Source organism: Symphalangus syndactylus, chromosome 9 (assembly GCF_028878055.3).
Source record: "Symphalangus syndactylus isolate Jambi chromosome 9, NHGRI_mSymSyn1-v2.1_pri, whole genome shotgun sequence".
Lineage (NCBI taxonomy): Eukaryota > Metazoa > Chordata > Mammalia > Primates > Hylobatidae > Symphalangus > Symphalangus syndactylus.
Genome location: NC_072431.2, coordinates 123,153,849 through 123,179,450, shown reverse-complemented (window position 1 = coordinate 123,179,450; position 25,602 = coordinate 123,153,849). Strand labels below are relative to the sequence as shown.

Here is a 25,602-nt window from a genome sequence, read left to right as displayed (position 1 = left end):
GGTGTGAAAATAGGTAAAAGTAGCCTTAATCCTACCTAAAATTCACCTACTTATAGCTTTTGGATTTTTAGCAGGTAAATATTACTATAATTTATTTTAACTGGTGCAATTCTCAAAATGACTTTCGGTGTAAAATATTCCTTACCGTGTTCAAATAAAGGCTCAAATGACATTTTAGGGGAAATGGAAGGTATGGAACTATACTGGATTTGCTGGGGAAAACAATTTCACCTACGGAACACTTGGTCCAACAGCCAAAAGAACTGGTGACCTGACCTCTGCAACTGCATACTGAAAATAACCTTCCCTGGAAGGAGAAATAGTTTCATCCCATCACATTCCACATTCATACCTTAAGGGAGACACTAGATATTATCATTAATATTGATGTTTAATATTATTTTATTGACTTAGCAATAACAATACTAGCTCATAAAATTGTTGTGCCAGAATACTGGGCTAACCCTACTCTTTCATGTAATCCTCTCTCAAAATGAATCTGTGTTATTTCGATGCATTGCTATTATTATCTGAATTTCTCGATGAAATAACTGTGTCTTAGAGAAGGCATTACTAACAAAAGGCAGAGAAGAGATGTGACCACTGTCCTGGCCACACCCAACTTTTAATTACTCTACTTTGGTAAAACATGTCTATCATGTCCACAGTGTTGAAGTCTTACTTTTATAGGAATTTAGTGACAACAGCAACTAACACTTATTAAGTGTATACTATGTATGAGGCATCTGGATTATCTCATTTAATCTTAGAAGAACACTATCAGCTAGGAGCTATCATCATTCACATTTCGCAGATGACAGAACAGAGAGATTATGCAACTTGGTAAGATTCTACCTACAGTAGGTGACAGAGACGCGATGTGAATGTAAACAGTCTCATTCAAGAACAACATTCTTACCTATTTTGTATATTGCCTCCTATTCATTCACCCGAAGCTTTTTTATATCCTGGGGATACAGCTCTGTGTGTTTCATTCTCAACACCCACCCACGAAACTCCTTACCAGCAGACCAGCAGTGACTACACTTGAGGCCAGGTCTTGCCAGCCTCACCTTATGTTCCATCTGAATAAAACAGAGCTAGGAAAAAAAAAAAAAAATCTGGGGAGCTAATAGGCAGACAGCCCAGGACTTTGAAGGGGAGGCACTGTTTGTGCTGGGTTTAAAGAAAATTTAAGGAGTTTAAAGCACCATCCGAAAGGTGGGCAGGCTGAGAAACAAATCAAAAGCTGCTCAGGGACACAGTAAGAAAATACTTACTGCCATTAATCAAGCACCAAACCTTTGCATTTGTGAGGATGTCCTCCCTTTAGAGCTTATCAGCAGTGATCAGGGAGTAAAGGAGAGAAGCAGAAGAGGGCACTGTGCCCTCAGTTCAAGCCCAAAAAAGCCTCCTGTGCCAGGCGGGAAAATGGCCTTGCTTTTGCTCTCTAAAACGAAGAAAAAAGTCCAAGGACTTTGCTCATGGAGAGACCAGAATCCAGCCGCCTCACCAAAACTAGGAGGCAGCTAAAAGCTGTTTTCCCTGAGCAAAAGAGAATTTTGCAGCTAGGCAAAGCCTGGTTTCAGTATTTACAACTTGGAAAAACTAAGTCCACTAGAAAGACAAATTCTTTAAGCAGATACTGCACCAGCTTCCACTTTTTCCAAACGAGTGCACCAAGGGAAGAAGACGATAGTGTTTCTATCCTTGTGTTTCTGAACAAACCCCTAGAAACATTTTCCCTAAGGATCTGGTTCTTACTTTGCCACTGCTAAGCATGTAGTTCCCTTCCCCCGAGGACTCAAATTAGTGCCTGTGCTACTGTTCACCAAACCCTAAACACCCCTCTGGAAAAAAATTTCTACGAAAGAAAATGTTTTTGTTGGGATAGTCTCCAAGCCAGAGCTTGCTGGGAACATTATCTTCCTTTGTCAGACGAAACTTAGTTGTTTTTTAGTCTCCTCTCTTTATCTTGACACATTTACAAATTATCATATGGATACTGTTGTGGAGTCACTCAGAATGAGCATGATATCACAGAAATGTCATACTTTATTCTTATGATAAAGGAATTTCTATTTGGAGTGGGAAGGAGAGAAGACTAGGGAAGAAAAGAGATTGGCAAGGAAAGGACTGGACTACTTTAGTTATGCTAGGTTTTGGACTCAAGTCAGGGAGCATATTAGAGAGTTACCAGTTGGGAACGAATGACTTTCACAGATATTTAGACAATTTATAAGAACATAGACTGGGACAAATAATAAAGACATGTGACCTTTCATAGGACAAAATGAAAAATTACTTGTTTTGATCTGCCTTACTTATAAGTCCTTACAAATTACCATGCGTCCAACAAACTTGAGGAATTTGTAAATAAAATACTGAGATCTCATGATTCTAAATGTAGGACTGATATAATCAAAAGCTTTTTTTTTTTTTTTGTGACGGAGTCTCGCTCTGTCGCCAGGCTGGAGTGCAGTGGCGCAATCTCGGCTCACTGCAACCTCCACCTCCTGGGTTTAAGCGATTCTCATGCTTCAGCCTCCTGAGTAGCTGGGATTACAGGTACACGCCACCACACCCAGCTAATTTTTGTATTTTTAGTAGAGACGGGGTTTCACCATGTTGGCCAGGATGGTCTCAATCTCCTGACCTCCTGATCCACCTGCCTCGGCCTCCCAAAGTGCTGGGATTACAGGCGTGAGCCACCGCGCCTGGCCCAAAACCTTTTCGATTATAGGATGCTCATGATCAATAGCCCTGATTTAGGATTTAGGCAAATTGAGTCTGAATAGGATTTTCTTTTAGGTATGGGCTTGCCAGATTTAGCAAATAAACATAAAGGACTCTCACTTAAATTTGCATGGTAATATTTATATCTAAAATCATTTATTGTTTATTGATATTCAGATTCAATCAAAAATTCTATATTTTCTATTTGGGTGAAGGTCTCTATAAATACCCCTGGTCTGATAAGACATATTAAGTACAAGCTGAAAATTCAAATTCAACCATGCTGAGAAAAAAAAAAAGAAAAATTATATCTAGTGAATACAAAAAAAGAAAGGTTTGCAATTAATGGGTTATATGCATATTAAGTCTTACAGTACATTAAACCATAAAGCTGGTTGGTATATGAAACTAAATTAACTTTATGCTTCTCATCATTTCCTGTGGAAGAACTGAAGGCTACCTGGCACAATCCTTCATGTATGAGATAGGTTTAATAAATATCTACTGACTGATGATCTGGATGATGTAGGACCAGATCTGGTTACTTTACATTAAAAAAAATCAGAGGAGTTTGGATAAAATATGGGCAGGAAAAAAAGCTGGCTTAATTAGTAAATAATTAAAGTAATAATGTAAAACTATCTTTTCCTTGAACAAACTGCATGCAGTAAAAGGAAATCACATTTGCAGAACATAATAAAAGAAAGGTCTCAAAATTCCAGTGCAACAAGCATTCTTGCAGGCAGACCTCAGCCAAAGGAAATAACACTGGTATTAATTCAGATCTCTTGAAAGTGAATGAAAATTCTAGGATTCATGCAGCTTGTTGGAATGGCATATCCTTTCACTTAAAATCAAAGTAAAAAAAGAAAATAATTTACTGTGGGTGCATTAAGCTATAAAATGTATTTTTTATTCATCAAGTCTCATATTCTTGCCAAATGCTCACCTCACATACCTAGGACACAGTGGAATTTTTTTAAATTTTTTTTTGTTTTTTTTCCAAAAAAGAGATGGTCTTAACAAATGAGCTTCATCAGAAGAAAAAGTTACTGATCTAGTTTAAAAAAAAAATTCTAAATGAATTACCTTTGTAAAATCTGCCCACTTCTTTTATCAAATACACAAATCAAATATCATGGGATAAAAACAATTTTCCAGTTGTACTGGTTTATCATTAAATATTTCCAAAAACCCCTTAGAATTCAGTTTGTTTTCTTTCTTATTTTTAGTTTTATTTACCTTCATCTTAATGGTTTAGAAATAAAGTCTTCATCTAAACTATGGACATTAAAACTAACTTGCAAATATTAACCACTAAAAATGGTTTCATGCAGCAGTCCTCAACCTTTACATCATGGCTCCTGTTTTTTTCACAAAGACAACAAACTCCTATTGGTAATGCGTCCCGTTAGAAGCAGGTATTCTTCAAGGGAGAATAGCAAGTAGGACTCACTCCCACCTGTACCCAATGCTGAGTGTATTCTAGTTGTATCAGCTAATTTTTAACATTCTGTAGAATATTTGGCTGAAGTCCGAATTCTGTGAATGGCCAAATTACTACTCTAGTGTGGAGGCAAAGGGTAAAAAGAAAAAAAAAATTACATCACCAGAAAAGGAGCCCATTACTGCTCTTATCCTGATCTTAATCTTATTTTGCCACTTTTGAACCAAAAAGAGTTGAACTTCTAAAAAACTTTTGTTGTTATTGTTTTTCAAGCCATACTCAGATTGTTTTAGGTGAATGAAGGAAATGCAGAGAGAAGATAAAGCAAACAAGGGAAAGTAAAAAATATAGTATTTATAGTATTTCAGTGAAGTAGTGGCAGTAAACTGGAGTCCTTTTACAGAGACTTGACAAAATTAGAAATTCTGAGCCATTTCTGGCCCACCAACTAAATTATTACAGACTGTGTATGGCCATCTTTTACCAAGAGAAAAAAAAAAGTTTAAGTAAATTCAATAAGCCCTGCTTTCTATTATCAGAGTGAAAGAGCTAAGATTCCTTAATGTGGGCAGGGTGGTGGTAAGGTAGGAAATCCTTTATTAATTTAGTGGGAAATACCTACTGATATTCAGAACTGCTCTGAGATTCTTTCCCTCCTTAACTCAATAGTGCTAAGGATTTTAAGGAAATACTCTGTGAAAAGTAACACAGCCCATTAAGTATTAATAATTTCAAAACCCAGGTGTTGCAGCATAATGAATTAATCACTCTTTAATTTATTATTTATTTATTTATTTTTGAGACAGAGTCTTGCTCTGTCACCCAGACTGGAATGTGGTGGCGTGATCTCAGCTCACTGCAGCCTTGACCTCTTGGGCTCAATCAAACGTCCCACCCCAGCCTTCAAAGTAGTTGGGACCAAGAGCACATGCAACCACACCGGGCTAATTTCTGTATTTTTTGTAGAGACGAGATTTTGCCATGTTGCCCAGATTGGTCTTGAACTCCTGGGCTCAAGCGATCCACCTGTCTCAACCTCACAAAGTGCTGGGATTACAGGCTGTCAGACACACCATGCCCAGCCTTTAATTTTTTAAAAAACACATTTCTAAAGATTTTTATAACGTAGCTAATGTCAGCAACTTAAGCAGCTTTAATAAGCAATCTGTAAGTCAACAGAGAGAATGTGTGTGTGTTTATGTGTGTGTACATATACAGGGACACACATATGTGCATATATATGGTAGATAATGACTCATGAAATCCAACATCTTAGGAATGAACTGAAAATGCTGTTAAAAAGATAATTTATTCAAGAAAGGAGGTCGACAAATTTCTAAAAATTTGTTTTACAGAGAATACATGATTTTGGCATTTGGTTATTTTTTAGCAGTAGGTATTAAAAATTTTTTTACTGACATAATGACAGGTAGAATGCATTCAGTGCTACCATGAAACCATTCTGGGCAATGCATCTTGGTAGTTTTGTTGCTGTTCCACGCATTTCAGAGGAAAATTACATACTAGAAAACCCAAGTCACTTCCTCGTTGCCCCACACCCAGGACACTGCATGGTATAAGGCAGCCGGAAAGAATGCTGTGTTTCACCTCTGAGCAGAAGTAATTGGAGACATGATTTCAGGGTTTCTGTGCAGGGAGAAGGAATGAAGCAATTAGTTGTAATGCTAGGGGCAAAAAGAGTGGGTGCTGTCATCCCACTGCCAACTCCAAGGCTAGAGGCCAACCCCTCACTGCTGTATGTGGCCTCATGAATGGGGAGAGTGTGGGATTCACATGCCTGGGTGTATGTATTTTGAGCTGTATACAGATATCTCCCTGTTGTGGGAAAAAAGAGGTCAAGGTGATAATTGTAAGGGAAAGAATTAGAATACATTTTGCTAAGGTCTGAGAAACACCAAAATTAATATCCCAGAAACACAGAATTTTTAATGGTACAGTAGGAAAAGCACAGTCTGGTGTAACAAAAACATCTTATTCAAGTTGGGTGAAAAATCACATTCTTCAGAAAGTCCTCGAAACAATCACTGGCCAGGAATAATTTATGTTGTTCAAGAAGGAAAAAACATTGCTTTTTCCTTTACATTACTAATGTAATATGCACATGGACATTAAATAGATAAAACAAACTGGTGATACAGTTAACTTTTACACTCACAAGGCTACCATAGTAGATAGATAATGATAATACAAGATGGCTTTGGCAAAAATGAGAGTGAATAAATGAAATGCCCTTTGTTTAATGACTGGCCTCCCCTTTAGTGCTCATCTACTGTCCATTTTACTTTTAATATGTATTAGTTAGAAAGGCTTCATATATTTTCTCATTAATTTTCATAATAAGACTGTGAAGTCGGTACTATTAATCCTATTTTACAGACAAGAAAACTGAAGTCCAGCAATATTAACATGTCATGAAGTGACAGAGCCAGGATTTGACCTCAGAACAGTCTACACCCATACTGCCTCCAATATTCGTATGGTTCTGATGGGTTTAGGATATAAGCTCTGTACCTATTACCCAGCAAAATCAATACTTCAGAGAAAAAAAGGATATTTGGGAACTGTTATGGGCTTGTGTTCCCCCAAAATTCCTTTGTTGAAGTCATAACCCCTACTACCTCAGAATGTGACTATATTTGAATATAGGGTATTTAAAGAGGTGATTAAGTTAAAATGAGGCCCTTAGGGTGGGCCCTAATCCAATCTGACTGGTGTCCTTATTAGAGGAAATTTGGATGCACAAGAAGACACCAGGGGCTGGGCACAGTGGCTCACACCTATAATCCCAGCACTCTGGGAGGCCGACGCGGGCAGATCATGAGGTCGGGAGTTTGAGACCAGCCTGGCCAACCTGGTGAAAACCCGTCTCTACTAAAAATACAAAAATTAGCTGGGCGTGGTGGCCCATGCCTGTAATCCCAGCTACTCAGAAGGCTGAGGAAGGAGAACCACTTGAACCTGGGAGGTGGAGGTTGCAGACGCCAGGGCATGCCCCCACAGAGGAGACACCATGTGAGGGTGCCCATCTACAAATGAGGAGGAGAAGCCTCAGAATGAAACCAATCCTGCCAACACTTTGATCTTGGAATTCTAGCCTCCAGAGCTTTGAGGATATAAATTTCTGCTGTCTAAGCCACCCAGCCTGTGGTATTTTGTTATGGCAGCCCTAGCAAACTAATATACGAAGAGAGACGAAATCACTGAATGTAGTAACATAAAGAGACTGCAGAAGTAACTGCAGCTTGTCTGTTGTTCAAGACTGGACTGAGAACTGTTGCTGATTTAGGCCTTGTTAATAAAGCAGGAAAGCGCTCTCTCCCTGTGGGCACGAAGGACTGCAGGATTGTGGCTGCATGGTGGAAACATACCCCTTCCCGGGTACTCCTCTCAGAGTACTCTCTCTCACAGAAACATGGCTGAAATGTCCCCGCAACTCCATCACACACGCCCTCACAAGCAAGGTACATGATAAATTAAAAGCATTTCAAGGCATAGCCCAGTGTTGTTACCTCAGATCTCGCTAGAATAACATGACATTTATAAAAATACAACCCACTGGATGTTTGGCACCGCTTGGGAATGAAGAATATGTCCACTTAAGAGGCAATACCCGGGGCTGTCAAAAAATCTCAAGCCAGGATTTCTTTTTATAAATATTACCTATCTTTTAAAATTCTACAGTCTGGGAGGTGAAAAAAAAAAAGTCTGCTTATTTCCAAGTCTCCTTTTACTTATACAGAATAAACATAAACCATACACAGGAATATGCTGAACGCTCAGTCAGGGCACACTGACAGAACGGCTCTGTGCACCTGGCAAAAACCCTCAACACTCATATCCTTCGCGTGGGGTCTCCCCACCCCAGCACACACCTACACAGAGCTCACACTCTACCTACGTCAACCACCTCCAAACCCCATGCACCCTGAAAGGGAGTATTTACAGGTTATATTTTCAGACACCAGCCAAATAATGTTCCCGTTCACTCTCTTGTCCACCTGAGACCATACAACATTTAACATCTAGAAGGATAAGCTCAGCCCCTAGCACATACGACAAGGGTGAGCAGTCATCGAGGAGTTCTCAAGCAAGGAGGATTTGCCAGCTTCCCTCTGAGGTCCAGGCCCTGAAAGGCCAACTGTGGTATGTTTGAGTTTCCATCAGGCCTGGTGCTTGCTGGCTGCGCCCATGCTCAGTAAGAACTCCACAGCCCAACTGTCCTATAAACATCTTGGCCTGCTGAGAGCTGCTTGCCTAGCGCTGCTTCTTGGAGCTGAGAATATGCTGTTTGAGAGCCGCAGGCTGAATCTTAACTAACACTTGGAGCACAGCTGACCTCTCTCTTCTCCAGGCCAGTGACTCCTCTAAACAGACACACACACACACACACACACACACACACACACACACACACACACGAACATGAACATAATAAGAACAGGAAGAAAAGCCCAGATTTTCCTCACCATGTGCCACCCAGCCATGTTTACACTGATCACAAGTCCTCAGGTTAATCTTCCCTGGCTGAAAACATTCACATGTGCAGTTTACCAGTGTGCAACGGATGGCCTGAAAAATAAAGGAGGAAAAAAAGGTCAGCATCTGTTCAAAGATACTATACTCTTTTCACCATTTCAATAAATATTGTCCACTTCCATTTTTAAAGACTTTATGACGGTAGGGGCCTGGAGAGTTTTAAAAATAAATTTAGATATCACCAAAATCTCATAAAAAAAGGTAAAGAAAATAAAGCTCATTCACTAATACAATGTTTTAGGTCATTCACAGTAACCTTTAAATTAGAAACTTAGAATAAAAATAAAGGATTACATATTCTATAAGATATTGGATTTATGACATCACAAATCCAAAAAAGAAAAAAGCATATTGCTGCTAATATATATTTCCACTTAAATTTATCCACTTGTCAATAAAGCAAAAAATACATTGTGACAAAATAATATTCAAGTGAAATGTTTGTGAAAGTAAAATATGGCACACAAATATTATTATTAGAATATTACTTTTCCTCTGATGAATTTCAATTAAATGTTGTGCTAAACTCTCAAATATATTTCAAAGACACTCCTGTGCTCAATAAGACCTAACATATTTCTGTTATTATTTAATCACATCCCAATTCCTTGAGTATTTTTTATTAATTCCATTTTCGTTCCTGTTTTGAAAAATGCAAAACAATCCTCCTCTTATTTCAGCGGTGACATAAGAAAGAAAATAAGTTTAAATTTTGGTTTTAGATCAGACATGGAACAGAAAAAATCATTTATGTGAATATTTTATATCTGAAACAGTATACCTGTATTGCAGAAAACTGAAAAACACACTTAAAAATCTTTCCTTTCCTTATAACCACTTTAAAAAACCATCTCACCAGTTAATATTATAAAATGAATACATAGAAAATTAGCATAAATGCAGTGTAACTTTTTATGAATAAAAACCTATGTTTAAGAATTGTGCTAAAGCTGACCTATGCTCCTGGACTACAGTTAATAAATTTATCTCATACAGTTAATTCTAATTCGCATGGAAATTCTGAAGACAGAAGGGATTTAGTCTGATCATTTGCAGATTAACAATCTACTGTAACTACTTGAACTGCCAGGAAAAGATCTCTCTGCAGATTTAGATGCAATCAATGATTACTGATTCTGGAGTGGAGGGGTGGGCATGGGGATACCTGAAACTGCAGCTCTGTGCCTGAAAGCCATGCTCAGTCACACAGCTCCAGATGCTCATATTTCTGTAACCATTAGGATTTTTATAGAAACTGTCTCATTTGTAACAGGCAGTATTTTGGATATTGTTAACGTGATTGGGACAAATTCCATTCACAGAGAATAAGACTGAGCGGGCTTTTACCATTACCTATGCTTTAGATCAGGCAAGTGTAAAATATTTCTCTTCTATTAATTAACATTAAATCTATGGGTCCTTATTTGGTTTCAGATGTTGGAGTCCTCACTGTAGACTCCATTCATACTTCACCCCCATCTTTAATTTGTGCTTCGATTTAACACTAGGGAAATATTTAATTGTATAATCTCCCTGATATTTCAGGATCTCTCTTCCAACATGGTCCAATTGTAGCTAGGTTGTAAACTTTGTTGTATATAGAAGTGATTAATTTGTAGACTATAAGGAGAAACATTTCTTCCAGAAGTTCTTATTTAAATTTCAATAATTTGTTAACTGAGAAATACATCAGAACATCCCAAGTCAGAAATAGTTTATTTAAATAACATGTTCATTAATTAATGAACTCAAAACTTGATTGTACTGTGACCAAAATAAAAAGAGCTTAGAGGGCAGCGTTTCCACCAAAAACAAGAACTTTACAAATTATCTAATTATAAATTCAGATATGGGAACTATGTTGACATTAAAACATTTATATAATTTGAAGTGCAATAATAAAAGCTTTCATAAATGCTTTAAAAAAAATACCTCTGCTTTACCAAAATCAAGGGAGGGCCAATAAAATGAGATGGCATTTCAAGGACAGTTAATATAAACTCCAGCATAAAAGACACAAATATTTAAATCATTAATTTGATAATATTTAATTATTTTATAAAAATATCCTAATTTTGCATTGTCTTTAAAGCACACTTTCATCAACTTTAATTATAGCCATATTTAAGACCAGAACAAATTAAGAGACTGTGGATTTGCTTTATTTTTATGTGTATTTATTTTTTTTACTGGTTGAATCATTCATTCACTTACTCTGAACAAGTTTATGATTCAAATATTTAGTCTTCCTAAATAACTTTACACGTTTGGTACATTTGGGAATTCAACTTTTTAGATCATCATTCCTTTTTATGAATTCTATTCTTTTTGTACCTAAACATACAAACACTGGAACACCTCAACTCCTTTTGTATATAAACATTTAAGCACTAGAATATCCATTTTGTATATCTATGAATTCCAGAAGGTCTATTTGTTTTAAATTCAGATTTATATAGACTACAATTGTCCCTTAAGGGAATTATATATATTTAAACAATATGGTCTAAATAAATATTTTGAGTAAGAGACTATTGCGGCTTCAAAGGAAGTTTTATTCTAAATAACATTTTTGAAACAGCATAAAACTTTGACATACTATTTATTCACAAGAAAATAGAACCAATGTGATCACTAGCCAACTCACCCACACGCAAAAAACATAAATTATCATAAAACTATCAAAATCAGTTAAGCCTCAAAAATGTACATGCATTACAAGGAGACAGTTGGGAAGAGTCGAAATGAATATGCTTTCATTCTTGTGAGCATGTTCACGGCTGCCTCCATTCGGCTCATGTCTGAGTGCCTCCAACCCTCTTCTGGGCACTCGGGACAAGACCGAGCTGTTATATTCTGTGAACTACACACTTTGAAAATGCAGGTATGTAGAAAGGAGCAGAGAGTTCAGAGTGTTCCCACCTATCTATGCAGAGATTAGTATTCAGGTCTGGGTAAAGCAGGCCTCCAGGACCCAGCCTAACAAGGGTGCCTTGTAATTCTTACCTCGATTTCCATTATTGGAAACTGTCTGCTCTTTTCTTCACACCTGCATTTTCAAAGTTTGTCGTTCACAGAATGTATCACATATAGCTTGGTCTTGTTCCGAGTGCCCAGAAGAGGGTTGGAGGCTCTCAGACATGAGCTGAATGGAGGCAGCCGTGAAGATGATCAGCATACCCCAACTCCCCAAGAACAACCATAACAACAACCATAAATTTTCTTAAGTCTGCAGCTTATTGAAAGTAATTATTCCTTCTGCTTACCTTTACCATTGACTTCTTGAAAGAGAAATCCATGCACCCGGCAACCAGTGCTCCCACTTCCTCACCACCACCTACATTTTAACTCTACAATCCAGATTCTGCCCCACACATGCCTGAAACTGTCTCTCTGAGAGGCAATGTTCTCATCCTGTCTGGTCCTTTTTTCTAGTCTCCTTGTCCTCCCAGACTCTGATGCAGCTTGCTGAACTAACTCTCCTTCATTCCTGGGCTGTAGAGACTGACTATCCTAGTTTTTCTGGCAGCAACTGCTCTCTCCTCTCTCTCTCCACTGTAAATAAATACAGGTGTTTCCCATGGCCAAGCTCTTCATTCTTTAATTTGGCAACTTCATGCCCTCCTACAGCTTCAAATATCATCACTAAGCAAAAACCATCACTGTGGAGCCAGGCACTGCCTCTTAAGTGGTGGGAAGTGGATAGCAGTGTCCCTGTGCTCAAGGACTTGACAGTTTGGGGTTTGGGGGCAGTGAGTTTAGAGGAGAGACCCTAACTAAGAACATAAAAGAAACCCTTACACAAATTGGAGAAGGACTATCTCCTCCTCATTATTCCTCCTCTATCAAACCTCAGGATTTAAATTTATTTATTTACCATAGTAAATTATTACCCATTATAATAATAGCTAGATGTATTGAATATCTTCCATTTTCCAGACATTGTGCTAGAGAGTTTACAAACATCAGCCTTCTTAGTTCTCAGAAAATAGCATAAAGTTGTTACTACTATTATTTTTATTTCACAGAGGAAACTAAGATAGAGATAATTTACTAAGTTACCTAAAGTCAATCAACTAGTAAAGTCACAGATCTAGAAATCAGAACTAACTCTCCATCCCACTGACTAGGAATCTTTTTTTTTCTTTTTCTGTTTTTCAAAGAGACAGAGTCTAGCTCTGTCACCCAGGCTGGAGTACAGTGGTGAGATCATGGCTCACTGCAGCCTCAACCTTTCAGGTTCAAGCAATCCTCCCACCTCAGCCTCCCCAGTAGCTGGGACTACAGGCGTGCACCATCATGTTGAGCTAAGAATCCTGAGTTACGATTCCATTCACAGCAAGTTACAGGGCAGAGTTTTCACTGATATTCTGCCTTCCTCCAAAGATTATGTATCCCTTCCTTTCCTGTCTTTTACTCTCACTGTTACTACCATAATTCCAGTCTTTTTTTCTAGACTATTCAAACTGTCTCCTAATTAACCTACACATTTCTCTTCTCTCCCTATCTCCATGAACATTCTCTCTTCTTAAGAGATCCACACAGTTGATCGTTATTTGCTTGACTGAGGTTATTTTCACCCTCCTGTCAGATTCTGCCTACTAGAGTAAAAACAGTGGCTGTCCATTCTCCTTGGTTGGACAGGTGACTCCTCTGTTATCCAAAATCTCAATCCCTACTTCTCCAATACCATGCTCTCTAGCTTCCCTCCTTCCAAGTCCAGCTTAAGTTGTTAACTGCTACTTATTCTTTGGAGTTCAAGTACCACTCATTTCCCAGGGCAGCTGCCCTGTCCCCCATTCAAGACAAGTTCCCTACTAGACTCCTGTATCATAATTGATCTGTCATAATGCTTAGTACAGGTTGTGAATATTATATTTATTGGTGTGATTATCCGATATGGGTCTGTTTTCCCCTCTAGAATTTAAGTTCCATGAGGGCAGGATAGACATGTCTGTTGAGCTTTCAATGTATAGTGGCAAATAACAGATGCTCAAAAGGCACTTTAAAAATACATGATTCTCTGAGCCGCTTTCCTCATCTGTAAAATGATAGTAACAATGACATTGCAACAGTGGCAAAACACTCAAATGAAATAATGAACATAAAGTAAGTGTTAACCTGTCTGGCAACAGGAAAAGCTCAATAAATGACAACCATTTATGGCCACAAGAAACTTTTCACATATTATATTTAAATGATTGTTTTCTCTCTTATGATTCTTCCCAATGTATTGTTTTACTCCAGTACCTTGCAAATTGCTTAACACATATTTAGTCTTAATAAATAAATGAACACTTTGACATACATAATAGCATATTATTCATACTATAATCCTCTAAGGTAGGCACACAGATTATTATTTCTGTTTTACTATTATGGTTCAGAAATGTTTATGTGTTTTACATGGCTCTTAAATGATCTAGTGGAGAAGACGACAAATCTCCCAATTATGACTCAGTTTATTTCCATTACCTATAGAAAACTAAAGAAAACTTACAATAAAAATAATTATAAATATTCATATTCAAAAGTACATCTAAAATATACAAAGCAGAATGATTTACTAAAAAAATTAATCAATGTTTGGTCAGTAACACTTTTATATCTGAATATTAAATAAAAGTACATTTGAAAGTATTTTGGATGCATTCCAAAGCTCTAATAGAGAGGACAGGTTCTGTTATCACTAAAGCTGAGGTCTCTAGCTCTACAGTTGGTTCCAATTCTGCAATTTTAAGTGAATTGATCCCCAATCTTCTGACCAAATCATATTTCTCAGGAAAGCACGAATTGTTGTTTCAGTAAATACATAGGGTACTTCAGAAAAGAACTACACACAAGGCTAATTGATAAAACTCCTATTAGCGGTTGTTTGGGGACACTTACCTCAGTTATCTGACACAGATTTAAAAAGGCAAAATATGGCCTTTGGGCAAATAGAAGTATAAAGCACATATTCTGAAGGACCAATCATAATGAGAGGGGAAAAAACTGATTCCGGTTCTGGGTTTTGGTGTTCCACACACACAGAAAACCAAAAACAACTATTCACAAGGAGCTCCCTTCATGGGTTCATTAACCTTCACCAATCTCCCATACATAACTAAAAGAAAAATTTTTGTTGTTTTTTTCTGAGACAAGATCTCGCTCTGTTACCCAGGCTGGAGTGCAGTGGCATAATCTTGGCTCACTGCAACCTCCGCCTCTTGGGCTCAAACAATCCTCCCACCTCAGCCTCCCAAGTAGCTGGGACTACAGGTGCACACCACCTCATCTGGCTAATTTTTGCATTTTTAGTAGAGACAGGGTTTCACCATGTTGCCCAGACCAGTCTCAAACTCCTAAGCTCAAGCGATTTGCCCGCCTCAGCCTCCCAAAGTGCTAGGATTACAGGTGTGAGTCATCACACCTGGCCTAAAAGCCATTTTTTGGTTTTTTGTTTGTTTGTTTTGATTTTTTTTTTTGAGACGGAATCTCACTCTGTCGCCCAGGCTGGAGTACAGTGGTGCAATCTCAGCTCACTGCAACCTCCGCCTCCCAGGTTCAAGTGATTCTCCCACCTCAGCCTCCTGAGTGGCTGGGATTACATGCACGCACCACCACACCCAGCTAATTTTTTATATTTTTAGCAGAGACAGGGTTTCACCATGTTGGTCAAGCTGGTCTCGAACTCCTGATTTCGTGATCCACCCGCCTCGGCCTCTCAAAGTGCTGGAATTACAGGCGTGAGCCACGGTGCCTGGCCCTAAAAATCTTTTTAACTCTTTTTTCCCCTTGTTAATTTCTGGAGAGTATAGCAAGATTTACAATATGAATTATGAAATTTTAAAATATTTTAAAATGCTCAATAGTTAAGTACATGACCTACATTAATATTAAATTACAGAAAAAGCTAGACATTGACATAAGCAGCCACTCAGATGTGGTGGCTTAAACCTGTAATCCCAGCACTTTGGGAGGCTGAGGCAGGAGGATGGCTTGAGCCCAGGAGTTCGAGACCAGCCTGGGCAACATGGCAAAACCCGGTCTCTACAAAAAACACAAAAATTAGCCAGTATGTACAGTGGTAAAAGAAAATGCATCACAATAATTAATAAAAGGCTCTAATGGGGGGAAAAAATTTTTTTTTAATTTTTCTTTTTGAGACACTTTTGCTCTTGTCGCCCAGGCTAGAGTGCAATGGCACAATCTTGGCTTGCTGCAACCTCCGCCTCCCAGGTTCAAGAGATCCTCCTGCCTCAGCCTCCCAAGTAGCTGGGATTTCAGGCACCCACCATCATGGCCGGCTAATTTTGGTATTTTTAGTGGAGACAGTGTTTCACCATGTTGGCCAGGCTGTTCTTGAATTCTTGACCTCATGTGATCCACCCGCCTTGGCCTCCCAAAATGCTAGGATTACAGGCAGGAGCCACTATGCCTGGCTTAAAAAAAGAAAATTTGTTCTTCAAAGACATTTCTATCCTAGCAGGGAATAGTGGCTCATGCCTGTAATCCCAGCAATTTGGGAGGCTGAGGAGAGCAAATAGCTTGAGCCAAAGACCAGCCTGGACAACATGGTGAAACCTCGTCTCTATAAAAATGTGAAAAATTAGCCGGGCGTGGTAGCACGCACCTGTGGTTCTAGCTGAGGTGGGAGGATTGCTTGAGCCTCAGAGGTCAAGGATGCAGTAAGCCATGATCATACCACTGCACTCCCAGCCTGGATGGAAGAGTGAGACCTTCATCTCAAACACACACAAAAGACATCTATCCTAGTGGAGGAAAATCTGGAATAGCAAATTATCTGTAATGAATGTGAAAGCTAATTATTCCAGGATTGCCGTAGGATACACTGCAATAAACAAACTAATGGCTTGCTAGCATTGTGGATGCAGAGAGTGATCTTACAAACATGACCAAAAAGATGAAACAAGCACTTTTATATAGGTTGTGTATGATATGCTAAGACAGTACTTCAAACATTGCCACAAAGACTAAAAAACTCACATGATAGTAATGGTGATTAAGTCAGCAAATATCTCCCTGTATAATTTTCAGAATTTATATAATACTGCCTTGGTAGAAGAAATCAGCTTCCTAACTGGCCACGTCACAATGCAGCTTGAGCGAAAAAATTCTGCATTTTTTCTTGCACGGTGGACAACTACTAAGCTTACTTAAGACCAGCATGAACTACATGACTACATATGAATTTCACTTGTACTTGACTGCAAAACTCATCTATGATGAATGTAAAAGAATATCCACCTGTTGTACTGAAGAGTTTTGCAACCAAGTATCAAAAGGAGACAAGGAAGATGTGAGTCAGAAAGATACAGAACATGGGTCAAAAGATCTACGGTTTTAAATATCCCACAAAAAAGCTTTATTAACAACCTAAAAAGTCTATCTAATTCTGACCATGAGAGTATTAATATAAATCTATAGTTTTAGTAAGGTGGGTATGTTTTCTCCATTTATACAAAGAAATATATAAATCTGAGTCTGAATGAACAATGCACACAGAATTTACATGCTATGATTATCAGTGATTATAAAGCTGATTATAAATGTTAAGGGTCCACAAGCATGTTAAACCATAGTGCAAATGTCACTACTCCTAATGTAATAGTAACAGCAGCAAATGAGAAACAATGACGTTATTCTGTCTCCTTAAAAAAATCTACTCAAACATTCATATGATGGAAAATTATACCTAAAAGTATGTCTCTTATTTGTTGGTAACTAGAAAATTAAAAATTAATTAACAATTCAAAGAAAGGTCCTTACATTTGTCTAATTGTTTTTAATGTCATACAAAGAAATAGCAAGCTGGTAAAAAATGATTATTTTGTTGTACTTAATGTGTTCTGAAATTTCTCGGTGTCTCTTCAACGAAAAAACAGATTAGATCTTATGACTGAGACAGGAGATTCGCAAGAGCCTGGGTTTGTTGGACTCACTAAAAGGCCAGGTGCCATTGGTTTAAACTGTGGGCAACATGGCAAAAGACAAAAAGCTGGGCAATTTAAAGATGGTTAACCACCCCTCCCCTCCCCCCAAAAAAACCTTGAGAAAAATGTTATGAACCAAAGAAATACATCATCTTCACAATAAACACATCCAAAATAATCGAAAGAGATTCACTGGGAAAAGTTGACCTTTGAACATCAACTGATGTTAAAAATCAGGAGATTTAAAACCTCATTTTATAAAACACTATCCCTCCATCAACTGACAAATGGATAAACAAAATTCAGTATATTAATATAATGAAATTTTATTTGGCCAGAAAAAGGAATGAAACACGGACACATACTACAACATGAATGAACATGAAAAACACTAAGCTGAGTTGCAGGAGCCAGTCATAAAAGACCAAATATCATTATTCCATTCAGATGAAATGTTCAGAAAAGGGAAATATGTAATGATAAAAAGGAGATTAGTGGCTGCCTTGTAGGGGGATGAGGCTTAGGGTGACAGCTAAAGGGCATGGAGTTTCTTTTTGAGGTGATAAAAATGTTCAGTGGTAACTGAACCTAACCATAAATATAGTAAAACACAGTGAGTATTTTAAATGGGTGGAATGTATGGTAAGTGAAACATATCTCAATCAAGCTGTTTAAAACAGGGAAAGGGTGGGAGGAATCCCACTGCCCCAACTACTTTCTCTTAGTGGTGTTAAAACCATTGAATCCCATAAGATATCATTCCCCAGGAGACATAATGCAGCACATCTTTTGCCCAGTAGGTCTTCAATACACAAATGCTAAGTGAGTTAATACACGGACGGTGAACAAAGAAATTTTATTGCTGCTTATATTTGAAAATCCTTTCTACTTTGAAAATATTAAAACCTAATAGATCCATTTAAAAATCCACTGCCATTTTTCTATCCAGAAAATCCAGTACATCTTTCAAATATTTGCGGGGCAAAAAAGCAAAAGCAAAAACAAAAACAAAACTTCTCAGTTATGATGCTCAGCAATATTAATATCAAAGTATTAAAAAAATTCTAAGATAATTTGTTAAAAATTGACAATGGTGAATTCTGTCATGTATACCACCAAAAAAAAATCCTCAATTTACTGTGATGAAAAAAATTATTTCAGCAAAAGTCAAGATACAAATTTGTCTTAGGGGGAGTAGGCAAAGAGGGAAAACCATAAACTTCTGGGCATATGTTTATATATGAGTGTAAATGTTTCTATAACTGTGTGAATATATAAATACAAACAGGGAGAAAGAGACACACACAGGCATATAAATTTTCCCAGACAGAGATCTTCAATAAGCATCCATAGTCATTACCTACTATCACAACCTACTATCAATCAATATAAGAAAGATCCCATTTAAATAATTTAGAAGTTCAGAGTAAAAATCAACAGCGGGATATAGCCAATTATATAAGGAAAATACCCATGCTTCTATGGCATCAAAGCATATGCAAGCTTTGGAGTGCGTGTGTGTGTGTGTGTGTGTGTGTGTGTGTTTCAATTAAATTAGGCCTATGGTAATACATGCGATTTTGTTAGGCAATTAGTAATATTAAAGAAACATGAAATGAAAAGGCATTTCAATTTAGGCAAAAACATTTTATTTTCTAACCTAACATTTAACAATTAAGATACTCCATTTATTGCCTGTATACTTACAAATTTTACACGCTACTTAGGCAGCTGTAATAACATAAATAGAAAGTAAACAGTCCTTCCATGAACAGACCTATCACCTAATTGAAAATAAGGGGTTAGCTCGCCATTAAAAAAAGAAAAACACGCATTTTAACTCAGTCTATATTTACCAGAACACCTAACTTCATGTAAGGAGGCAAAGCACTTCTGGTATCTGATGATGCTAAGTAACAATAACCTCATTTCATCTTAATGTTGAATCAGCAATTTTGTATTCCATTGATATATATTTTATTCATTTTCACTAATGCAATTTGAAAGATGGTAATGTGATTACATTTCTCTGTGGCATTCATGAAAACAATTACTAATATAATATGATAGAGAAGACATTAATAAGGACGGGATTTATAATGAGATGCAAAAAGACTTATAAACCTTTAAGCACTTTACAAAGAAACTATTCCTCATTAAGCAAGAAGCAAGACAAGATGAAGCTTAAATTCTGGTATGTTTCAAAAGCACCTCCAATCCTAGAAAGAACGATCGATTTGCATGGTGATCCCACACTTTGGTGACCAAGCAAAGACGTACAGAAGTAACACAAAAGTTGTCCCAAGTTGTGCCAAATATAACACCTCATCCTAAGTCAGTATCTTTCCCTTCCCAGATGGAATGTGAAGGGCTCCCTAAAGAAAGGAGTTCCTCTAAATCTTTACCCTCTTTATAAAAGGAGCTGCCCACCTTATTTCAAATGCCAAAGCACTGTAATCAATCCATTTCCTAAGCAAGAGCATAGGTAGGTGACCTTTTAACTAAATTTACTCCTCTAGGTTTGTGATAAAATTTACCCCAGTAAAGCAACAGGGGAGAAAAGTTGTTACGTTTTAGAATTTAACATTTCAGATGACAACTGATTACCCAGGCCAATTGAGACAGACTGTAAGACTAATAATATCCCATGTTTGTACAGTGCTATGAAGCTTGCATAATACTTCAAATACATTCTTGTATTTAATCATCAAAATCCCTAAAATTAGAGATTTTTTCAAACAGCAGGAAATGAGGCTCTGAGATGTCCCTAAATGGCCACAGCTACTAATCCAGGGCTCTTTCCACTCAGCCTGGGCATGGGAGGAAAGGAGCCTGATAATCCCCCTTGTTCCCCTCCTCCTCAATGAGATTTCCTCAGATATGTTTTCAGTTCCAATAGGAGCTTATAACCAAATAGAAGATGTGAACAAAACTACACAAAAAGGGAGAGGGATGGGTAAAGGTTTAAGCAACTTGAAAAGTGAGAGAAACTGCTAAGTAAGCAGTTAACCATATATACTAGGATTTTCTGCCAAAAATTGGTACACTTTTAAATAAAGAAAGTGACCCAGCACAGTATTTTATAGTCTTTAAATGGTTATATTAACAAATGTCAAAATCTGAAAACAGTGAGACAAGATATTCCCAGGAACACTTGGTTTATTCTACAGCATTTTACTTATGCCTGTCTTGGGACTGTCCATCAGTGACACATCTCAACAAGCATTTTAATACCTTCTATTGTACATCTAACTGTGTATCATAATTATCTCTGATTATAAAATAATATGTTTCTTCACCTAAAAGCAGGTATCAGCACAGGAATCATACCTATTACAAATAATAATAGTGATATGATGAACAGTCTATGTGCCCCTTATACGTTATTTATGTTATGTCATAGATTCCCCAGGGGTCTGTGCTGAGACCTGGACTGGCTTCATTAGCGCTTCATATGAATCAATGAAGGCACATCTTGATTTTATCAGTGGCTAGAGTCACTGGAATTTTTCAAGTGAAACCTCTCAGGTAATACATTTTTAAAAAACACAAATACAATGTTACCATTTCTTCTAAAAGGTGGTTTTCTCAAATTCAAAGGGCTAAATTCAGATGCTCAGAGAAATCCCACAAATTTCTATGAAATCTGTATGAATCTGAAGGTAAAATGTGTGCTAGTATGCTGAAAAAACATGATTCTCCTTTTTCTTTTAAAGATTAGACGTTTTTTTAAAAGCAGACAGAAAGAGAAAGACAGGAAAAAACAGACTATCTAGCTAGTAACAAATGCTTCAACATCACTGAGCAAAGGAAGAGACCTATGTAATGGTTGTCGGGAACTTTGAGCTAACTCTTGAAAATTAAGAAATAAATAGAAAACCTTATGGAGAAAAAAAAAGTCTTCTAGAACAATGTTAATGTCATCTTGGGCATGTGGACTGGGTTCACATGTGTGTCAGCTGAATCAACATAATGGGCTATAACAGCTTCGAAGCAGCTAATACGGTCCATTGGGTCAATAATCCGTGAACTAAGAAGGATTTACTTGATAGACTATAAATGGTTCATAAGAACTCAAGAATCACTCCATCAGATCAAAAATCCAATTTTCATATGGTGCCTTTCTACAAATTAGCCAAAAGAAAGTAATGGCTCTGAAGGACTTCAAGGTCTATCGGCTAAAAATTCATGTTTTAAAGAACCGTGTAGAGGAAGAAATAAAAATTAAACATCTTGGGGCAGGGGAGATCAACCTATTCAAGGGGAAAAATATATTTTCTTAAGGAAAGCTAATATACAGTATGAAATATCCAAGGGGCTTTTTATGTTTTCCTATAGGTACATGAATGTACAAATACAAACAACTAAAATACATACACATATACATTCATATTTTTCTCTCTCTCCCCTCCAGATACCTACACACACTAGGTAAATTGCAAAACCCTATTTCTAAGATAGCAACAATGCAAAATGAAAATTTGTATTTTATTTTTACCTCTTTACACCATTTGTGGATCTATGGAGACATTTGGGACAGAATATGGATACTGGCAAATTCTTTCATTTTCACTTAACAGAAAAGCAGGCAGAAGAAACTACAAAAGGTAAACAGTAAAAACTACAATATATTTGCAACATTTAAGAGAAAGAGGAGAGTTGATTCCCTGGCTGGCCAAAGCTTATACAGCCAGCATTTTCAGATAACTGCAACTTCTGCCCTCTCTAGACTGCAGAGAAACAGGAGCCTTTATCCTGTGTTTGTGAATTGCATTACATATTCATGCTAGGTGATTGTGGTTGTAGATTAATTTTTTTAAAAATAAGCCTATCTACATGAATAATTGTATTTACTAAGTTCATGGCAACGAAGAAAAGCAGAGAAAAATACTCCAAAAATATAACAGGCTGTAATTAGAATTCTTAACAAGAAAGAATTCCTTTACTCGGGAAGAAAATGTGATCTATCACCTCTCTCTCAAAATGCTATTAGCTTCTCTTCATCATAGGAACAACAAAAAGAAATCATTTCTTTTTCTTTTTATAGAAGTGACACTGAATAAAATAATGGATGTTTTTACATCAAAGTATATTAGCTATTGACATAAACTCGGTCCTCTTAACTTTTACACAAGGGAAAGAAAAATTCCAATAATTCTGAACTAGACAGATAAAACTTTTCTCTGTGGCTACAGCCATGTACTATTATATGTAACTGCTTATTTTTAAAAAGAGCCTTATTGGTGCTCTCCGAAGGATTTTCTTTTATACATAGCTTTATCCTATAATTTTGTCCCTGTTGGGCATGCTGCCTAAATTTAAACACAAACAGTCAAGCAATGAAGAAACATTAACACATTTACTGTGAACAAAAACTCCCAGTTGTACAGTGAAATTTTAATACATTTCAACTTATCTCTTTTACTAATGGGGAGAGTACAAACCCTGCAGGAATTTGCTCTGCAAACTGGTAATTACAGTAGACTCACTTTTTTATAATGCATATGTATAGTCAGACAAAAAAAATGCTGGCTGCCCTTCTGATGTACGTTACAATAGAAATGTTTTTAAAAAATTATGAAAATCTACAGCAATTCTAAAGGAATGCATTATTTCATGGAAAAGTGTCCTTTAACTCTGTATGTGGACACAAATAGCCATATATTTAGATATTTGTTTTACACATGAGAAGACATAAGCTTTACCTGCATGAGCTTTTATGTCATTTCCCCCATAATCTTAAGTGTACAAAATAAATCTGCTCCTATTTGTAGAAAGCTAGTTGTGATTTAAAATATAAATTTATCTATTTTAAATATAATTTATTTATTTATCGTATAAAGATGATATTCTTTCACTCCGTGCCTGGTTTTCGGGGCAGTTTTGAAGATTTAAATCTATATATTGGGATCTCACTGAAACTTCTCATTAAATAATTAAGGACTGAAAATCAGTAATTTGTCTCTCAGTGCAGGTATATGTGCTTCTTAACGAAAGAGACCCTATGTGCATGCCTGAAGAGTAAGAACCTTATACTGCAATATTCATAATAGTAGCATAATTGATAGAAATGAAATAAAATCTATGTTACTATTCACATCACGTGCTAGACACTTTACATTTATCTGTCAAATTTTTGGTTCCATAACAACTTTCTAAGAAATTGAAATCTGCTAGACTGCTAAGAGGCTACCAATATATAATTTATGTTAACCTCAGGTTTTCTAAGTATGATCACACTGGGGAAAAATAAAAGCAGATAAAGCTTTTAAGTGGACATAACTTTTGTAAAATTCCGTGAATTAAAAAATAAAAGTGATGAAGTTGCTAAAATGTCTATTACTGAGTATTATCTACAAATTCCAGGGACAACTTTCTAAAAATAGAAACTATAAAATTCACTTGAAATATCCAGCACGTATTTACTAGCAGAATATGCAAGTTGCTGTTCAGACATCACTGCCTTAGTCATCCAACTTCACATAAGAGAGACAAAAGATAATCATTCCTGGTAGGCTTGGCTGTGGCAGAACGAACTCACCACTATGGGGAAGAGACATTTTGGATACACTAGAAATAAGTACCTTCTTCTAAGTCCACATGCCTTACTATTCTTCCAGGCAACGCTAGTAACATTCTAACCTTAGATCTCCCTGTTATTATAGAAAAGAGTATGTTCTCCTCCACCATTCTCATCTCTACCACCAAAGGCTACTTTTACCATATTGTACCTGAAACCCAAAATAGGAAAACAGACTCATCACAGCTTCAGAGGCGGGCACTGGCTCACAGGCAGTGTATATATCCTGGGCAATACCTATTCCTTCTACCTGGAAATTAAATGAGATGCTTTGTGTTTTTGAAAAAGCCAAACATCGAAATATGTATTTTTCACTTCTGTTTCCTTAAAGTTGGTTTTTGCACAAAATATTAAATAGGGTTGTGCCTTAAATATGAATAAATTAACAACAAAAGTACACTTAAAGGACATGCAAAACTTTAGTCTCTCCAATATCCATTCACTCATATAAAAACAACTGAACATTCAAATGTATGTAGCCTATCACAAAGCATTCATCCCTTCATTTGCTAAGACTTGACTACTCCAAAGACAATGCTAGAAATTATGAAATACAAAAACATAAACAAATATACTTCCTGCTCCCTCATAAACAAATATGCTTCCTGCCCACAAATAACTGAACTGTAGAGCAAAGTGACTTGGAATATGAGCTTAATGTCAACCACATTCAAGTAATTTGGAGAGTTAGGTCACAACTTACATACTACAGAGATTTACAACTTTCATAGGATCAAAAGGAAAGAAGCAGAAATTCAATACTCTCTCTTGCTGCAAGGCAGAGATGGCTGTGAACGGAAGCCTAGGTACAAAAACGTGTCATAACAAAACACACACACCCTTCTAACACCTTCTTCAAATGAATGGTTCCCTCAACTTGTCTTTAAGTAAAGGTAAAAAGTAGTTTGAGGCCAGGCACGGTGGCTCACACCTGTAATCCCAGCACTTTGGGAGGCCGAGGTAGGTGGATCACCTGAGGTCAGAAGTTCAACACCAGCCTGGCCAACATGGTGAAACTCCATCTCTATTAAAAATACAAAAATTAGCCAGGCATGGTGGCATGTGCCTATAATCCCAGCTACTCGGCAGGCTGAGGCAGGAGAATCACTTGAACCCAGAGGCAGAGGTTTCAGTGAATCGAGATCACGCCACTGCACTCCCACCTAGGCGACAGAGCGAGTCTCCATCTCAAAAAAAAAAAGTAATATATTAAGATATGCTTAATACTTTCATACATCTGCATTTTTCATTGATAAATTGATAACAGCGCATGCCTATGTGTTGTGGTGCTTCCACTTCTTCAATACAAGCACCACAGGACAAGCCAATATATTGTCGGATGAGCA

The 25,602-nt window shown here is 37.1% G+C and overlaps 1 protein-coding gene across 5 annotated transcripts in view; it reads right to left on the bottom strand.

Annotated features, from left to right (window-relative positions):
* Positions 1-25,602, bottom strand: part of BNC2 (basonuclin zinc finger protein 2) — a 456,779-nt gene that overhangs the window by 156,562 nt on the left and 274,615 nt on the right. For all 5 annotated transcript variants that reach the window (XM_063609162.1, XM_055294185.2, XM_063609164.1 and 2 more), the window contains one exon: positions 8,671-8,773. In XM_063609162.1, coding sequence (XP_063465232.1) covers positions 8,671-8,773 — 103 coding nt within the window. The remainder of the gene's footprint in view (positions 1-8,670; positions 8,774-25,602) is intronic.